This window comes from Felis catus, chromosome B2 (genome assembly GCF_018350175.1).
Source record: "Felis catus isolate Fca126 chromosome B2, F.catus_Fca126_mat1.0, whole genome shotgun sequence".
Taxonomy (NCBI): Eukaryota; Metazoa; Chordata; class Mammalia; order Carnivora; family Felidae; genus Felis; species Felis catus.
The window spans coordinates 94212834-94219480 of record NC_058372.1 but is presented as its reverse complement, the minus strand read 5'-3'; the positions used below and the strand labels follow the sequence as shown (position 1 = coordinate 94219480).

At 39.5% G+C, this 6647-nt stretch overlaps 1 protein-coding gene across 1 annotated transcript; it reads left to right on the top strand.

The window, feature by feature from the left end:
• The first annotated feature begins 975 nt into the window (after window positions 1–975).
• Window positions 976–1376, top strand: LOC101095660 (apolipoprotein C-I-like). The gene is given in 2 exon segments (XM_011282536.3): window positions 976–1157; window positions 1159–1376. Coding segments are annotated over 2 exon segments (267 nt in total). The 5' UTR covers window positions 976–998; the 3' UTR covers window positions 1267–1376.
• The last annotated feature ends 5271 nt before the right edge of the window (window positions 1377–6647 follow it).

Below are 6647 nucleotides of genomic sequence, written 5' to 3'. Positions count from 1 at the left end.
AGTAGTGGCCTGGGATGAGATTACACCTGAGCCACATGCCCCTTGACTCAGGGATGGAGTCAGCACATGGCTGTGCAGAAGTATGGACACCTGAATGAAATTATAAATTATAAATAAGTGTTCAGGAAAAAGAAAAAGAAGAAGAGGATCCTATAGAATGAAAGAGACTTTTGAGCCATATCAACAAAATATGATATGTGAGAATTATTTGGATGCTGATTCAAATAAACCAATTGTTAAAAATATCTAAGATATCTATCTATCTATATACAATGGAATATCACTCAGCCATAAAAATGAGTGAAGTCTTGCCATTCATGACAACATGGACCCAGAGAGTTTTATGCTAAGTGAAATAAGTCAGACAGAAAAAAACAAATACCATATGATTTCACTTATATATGGAATCTAGAAAACAAAACAAAACAAATGAACAAACAAGTAAAATGAAAGCACACTCATAACTACAAAGAACTAACTGGTGGTTGCCAGAGTGGAGGGGAGCGTGGGGGGTGGATAAAATAGGAGAAAGGGATTAAGATTTACAAATTTCCAGTTATAAAATCAGTCACAGGGATGAAAAGTACGGCATAGGGAATATAGTCAATAATATTGTAATAAATTTGTATGGTGACAGATGGTAACTGTACTTATCAGTGGCAAGCATTGGGTAATGTGTAGAATTATCAGATCACTATGTTGTGCACCTGAAACTAATATAACATTGTATGTCAACTAAACTTCAGTTAAAAAGGTAGGTCTAAGACAATTGAGAAAATTTGAACATTGTCTGGATATTTGACAGTATCAATGTATTTTGGCAAATATTTTATATATAATAATAGTAGTATAATTATTCTTTGGAGCCCTTATCTTTTAAAGATACATGAGAAATGTTTACAGATAAAATGCTAGGATGTCTGAAATGTACATTAAAGTAATCCAGTGTGACCCCATGCTGTCCTGTGGCTGATCCAGTGTGCCCCTCCAGCCCAGCCATGAGTCTCATCCTGTCACTCCCGGTTTGGGTGGTGGTTCTGTCTTTGGTTTTGGAAGGCCTAGCCCTGGCCCAGGCAGCCCCACAAATCTCCAGCACTTTGGAGCTCATCCTGGATAAGCTGAAGGAGTTTGGTAAAGCTCTGAAGAACAAGGCCCTGGGCAGCCATTGAGAGCATCAAGCAGAGCGACATTCCTGCAAAGACCCAGAACTGGTTTTCCAAGACTTTCAACAAAGGGAAGGAGAGGCTCAAAATTACCTTCTCCTGAATACAATGAGAGCCGCCTGCCCCTCTCCTCTGTGGCTGTGCCCTAGGAGGGTGCTCCAAAATTTCCCATACCCCTGCTCCTGTGCCCAGGACTTGATGATACCCAGGTCCACCCCCACCCACCAACAAAAATCCCATAGAGGGGGAAAAAAACGTAATCCAGAGTGAAGGTAGGGGAGTAAAAATGAGAACATTGACAAAACAAGATTGGTTGGATGATGAGTATATTAGGTTTTATTTTGCTATTTTCCTTATTTTTTTTGTAAAATTATATTCCTTAATAAAAATTAAAAAATCCTCTACTTTGGAAAAGAAGTTAAATAAGGATTGTCATAAAAGAATGGGGAGACTGAAAGCTTTCGGGGCAACCACAGTGCCCACTCTATTAATACTTTTTGTATGTATCGTTGTTTCTTATTGTTTTAAATTATTCACTTGTTTATTTTCACAGTGTTGAATAAGAATTTATTTTCACAGTGTTGAATAAGAAATGAATTCATAGGGGCACCTGGGTGGCTTAGTCGGTTAAGCATCCAATTCTTGGTTTCAGCTCAGTTCATGATCTAATTCATGAGTGAGCCCTGCACCGGTCTCTGTGCAGACAGCACGGAACCTGCTTGGGATTCTCTCTCTTCCTTCCTGCTCTCTCTGTTTCTCAAAGTAAATAAATAAAACATTTTTTTAAATGAGATTTTTATTCTTGTTTTAAGAATTGTCATGGGGCACCTGGGTGGGTCAGTCAGTTAATCATGTAACTCTTGACTTCAGCTCAGGTCATGATCTCATAGTTGTGAGATGGATCCCCAAGTCAGGCTCAGCACTGAGCATGGAGCCTGCTTTGGATTCTCTCTCCCTCTCCCTCTGCCCCTCCGCTGTGCTATCTCTTTCTCTCTCAAAATAAATAAATAAACTTAAAAAAAAAAAGAATTCATAGAGGTCAAAATTAAAAAGATTTACAAGGGTATATATACAGTGATAAGTCTCCCTGTGATCTCTGGCCCTTGTCACTTAGACTTCCATCCCATAGCCCCCCTCCCACCTTAACTTGGGATCAATGCTACCCTTTTCTCATACGCACCATTTTTTTTTAAAGATTTATTTATTTTTGAGAGAGAGCACAAGCAGGGAAGGGGCAGAGAGAGAGAGAGAGGGGGACAGAAGATCTAAACTGGGCTCTGCCCTGACTGCAGTGAGCTTAATTTGGGGCTCGAACTCACGAACCGTGAGATCATGACCTGAGCAGAAGTTGGATGCTCAACCGACTGAGCCACCCAGGTGCCCTTCATACTCACCATTTTTAATGGCCGCAAAACATTGCATTGTGTAAACATACCACGATTTATTGAATGATTTTCTTATTGTTGAAGCAGTTCTCATTTATTTATTTGCTTACTTATTTAATATATTTACAAAGCTTCCTGTGCTTTAGATCTTACATCACTGATTATTCCTTATTATGAACCAAATGTTTGTGTCCCTCCAAAATTCATATGTTGAATTTCTATCCCCTGAAGTGATGGCATTAGGAAGTGGGGTCTTTGGGACACGATTAAGTCATAAGGATGATGCCTCAAAAATGGGATTAGTGCCCTTATGAAAAGACTTCAGAGAGCTCTCTAGCTTTTTCTGCCATGTGAGGGTACAAGAAAACAGCAGTCTGCAACCTAGAGAAGGGTGTCACCAGAACCAGGCCATGCTGGCACCCTGATATTGATTATCCTATCTCCAGAACTGTGAGAAATAAATGTCTGTTGTTTAAATAACCCACTCTCTGGGATTTTGTTATAGCAGCCTGAATGCACTAACACTTGCCTTTTTCTCTGGAATATTCAATTAATCTCAACCAGAGCATTTAAAACATCCTCAATCATCTGATTACTTGGAAACAGAAAACTTTCTGTCAACCCCCCATCCCACTTCACCTACCTCTGTATTACCCTTTGCTCCTTCCACACCCTGATCCAACACCTCAATATTCTATTGGAATAGACTACCTTTACCACTCAGATTTATCTACCCACTTTCCACTGAGCTTTCAGGAAGACAGCTTCCCCTCCAGGAAGTCAACCTGCAGGGATCAATCTCAGAAAAGTTAAGTCTACTTTTCTACTTTATGCTCTTAACTTAGTTTTCAAACACCATCTGTACAGTGATATCTCCAAATATTTATCTACCCCAGAATGGCTATGTATGTACCTGATACCCCACTGTACTACCTCAAAGGCATTTCAAACTCTTCACGACATGATCTCCTCCTCTAAACTTGGTTCTATTCCAGTGTATTTATTCTGTTCCAGGGAAGGGTACTATCGTACATGCAATTGCATGAGCCACTTTTCTCTTTCTCATTTCCCATCTCGATTGATCGTCAGTTCTTATTGATTTTATCAGCAAAATATTTCTCAATCCATCCTGTACTCTCTACTTACAGACTCATCGTGCTAGCCCAAAAGACAATTACCTCTCACTTAAACTAACTAGTACTCCTAACTAGCTCTTCTTATCTCCTCTACCATGAATCTAATCCATTCTTCATACTTTAGGTGGAGAGACTTTTCCTTCTGAAGACCATTCTGATCACATTACTCCCACCAGCTTAAAATTCTCTAATGCCTTTCCACTGCCATTACAGTTAAGGCCCTACCATGGCTTTCAAAGCCCTGTGTGAACTTCTTCCTCTCTTGTTTCATCTCAGTGTACTCCCTTTTATTACATAGCTTTTAGCGACATAACTGAAAGATAACTTTCTTTAGGTTTCTTAAACATTTCATGCATCAGAGGATCTTTGCAAATACCTTTCTCTCCATCCAGAATGTTCCTCACCAGCCTTTCTCCTATGCATAGATACCTCGTATTCGTCTTTTTTTAAAAATTGTGCTCTTTTTAAAAAAGTTTATTTTATCTTGAGAGAGAGAGAGCGAGGGCACGCGTGCATGAACAAGGGAGGGGCAAAGAAAGAGACAGAGAAAACCCCAAGCAGGCTCTGATCCTGGGCTTGATCCCGGAAACTGTGAGATCATGACCTGAGCCAAAAATCAAGAGTTGGATGCTCAACCTACTAAGCCAGCCAGGCGCCCCTGTCTTATCCATCTTTTGATTCTTAGCTTAAAAGTCTGTTTCTTGGGAAATCCTTTCTAGATGTCCTCACCCTACCACAGAATGGTTTTCCTTTCTTTCAGAGCATCTATCTCTATTTGTACTTATATATCCATGAGTGTAATTATTTGAAAAATATTATTTAAGATATATGGCATAGTGCTTAGATCACAGGACGTACTCAACACATACTTCTGAATGAATAAATGAGTATATTTACTTATTAATCTTTGTCTTTATTTCAGATTATTTCTTTGGGCTACATTCCCAGAGGTGAAATGAATTGATTAAAATAACTTTTTTTTTTAAATGGCTTAAAACAACATTTCTTATCTTGATATCTGTAGGTCAGGAGTCAGGGTGCAGCTTAGATGAGTCCTCTGCTTCAGTCTCTCACAAAGCTTCAAAATGTCAGCCAGGGCTGGGGTCATCTGAAAGCTCGACCAGAGAAGCTTCTGCTTCTGAGCTCACTCAGGTGGTTATCGGCAGGATTCAATTCCCCAGTGGTCAGAGGCTGGCCTCAGTTCCTTACCACACGGGCCTCTGCATAGGGCTAAAAGGTGCACAACCATTTTACATGGCTTTCAATAGATGGATAATTAGATATACTCATAAATGACTATGAAACATTCTCTCCAAAAAAGCCCATTAATGAATTAAAGATAATGTAGGAAAAGTTTTAAGTGGCAATTGTAATATTTTTTTTTCCTTTGTTCCCCTCTTATTTCAGCACTGTTACCTGACTTAAATCTCTGTAGAGAGATGTTTGTCAACATTGTACATGATACACATCACAGAAGGATACTAAACACCTGATTAGTAGATGCAGGATCCAAAAAGATCTTTGCAGATACAATAGGGGCCTCAGTATTCAAAGCTGAAATTCAACAGGGCAAGTATAGGATCCTGAACTTTAATTTAAAAATTCTGTTGATTGTGTACTGAATGAGAGAGTGTGGCTTAATGAGACCCGTGGCTGTTTCTTGTGGCTCGTCTCCAGAGTTCCTTTTTCTGGCTACTCTGTCCCTTGCCTTCCTTGACTTGCAGCCTGCTTTGTTTTCCTTTGATAGCTGCCTCTGTACACTTCATTCCTTGCAGTTTGCACACTACCCTAGCCTGGCTTCTCTCATGGTCTCCTTAGTTGCCTCCTGATTGAGGCTGTTTTGAAGACAAGCACTAGTGCCCTTTGTGTTTTTGTAAATATAACATGTCAGCGCAGCGCCCCCCGCAGGGCTCAAACTCACAAACCCATGAGATCATGAACTCAGATGAAACCAAGGGTTGGACGCTTACCGAGCCACCCAGGCGCCCTGTAACTTATGTACTTTAAACGAATGTGTATCCCCTCTATGTTAGGAGAGTGAATGTTTCACACATGCCCTTGATAAGGATTGTGTTTCAATTTTCTGAATCTTGTATCTCCTTACCTATCTTTTTCTTCTAGCTCTATCAGTTTCAGAGAAAAGGGTATTAAAAATCTACCGTTGGTGGTGGAACTTATTTTTGTTATTCTGTCAAGTGTAGATTTATTTTTAGTCTCTGTTGTCAGGTGTAGATTCAGGACTATTATAAACTTCTTGGTAGTCTCTTTGACTCTAATAATGTTTTTTGCTCTAAAGGTTATTTTGCTAATGTTAATAGTGTTTGTGACAGTTAATTTTATGTGTCCATTTGGAAGATCTTTTTGGATGAGTTAAAATTTAAATCAGTGAACTCTGACTAAAGCAGATTGTCCTTTATAACGTGAGTGGACTTCATCCAATCTCTTGTAGGTCTGAATAGAAGGAAAGGACTGGCAAGAGAGAATTCTTTGGCAGACTGCCTTCACACTTGATTTGCACCATCCTCTCTACTGAGTGTCCAGCCTCCCTGCCCACACTGAGATTTTGAGCTGGACACGCTCCATAATCACATGTGCCAACACTTTATAGATCTCCTTCTACATATGTACACATATCCTATTGGTCCTGTGTCTCTGGATAACCTGGACTAAAACATAACAACAGCTTTTAAAAATTTATTGGGTATCTTTTTTCCCATTTCCTCCTGGAAATGGCGGTCTCCTGCAAATGGTGGCCTTTTAGAAATAGCAAATAGCTGTTTTGTTTTACCTTTTCATACAATCAAGACTTCTGTTTTTTAACCATTAGGTTTTGTCTGTTTATATTTTCTGTGACTGTGGCCATGGATCTGATTTTTGTGTTTTGTTTTTATAGTGACTGTTCTTTATTCTTTGCTTTTTCCTCCCCTGTTCTCTTCCTGCTTTTTGTCAAATTGATTGTTTTC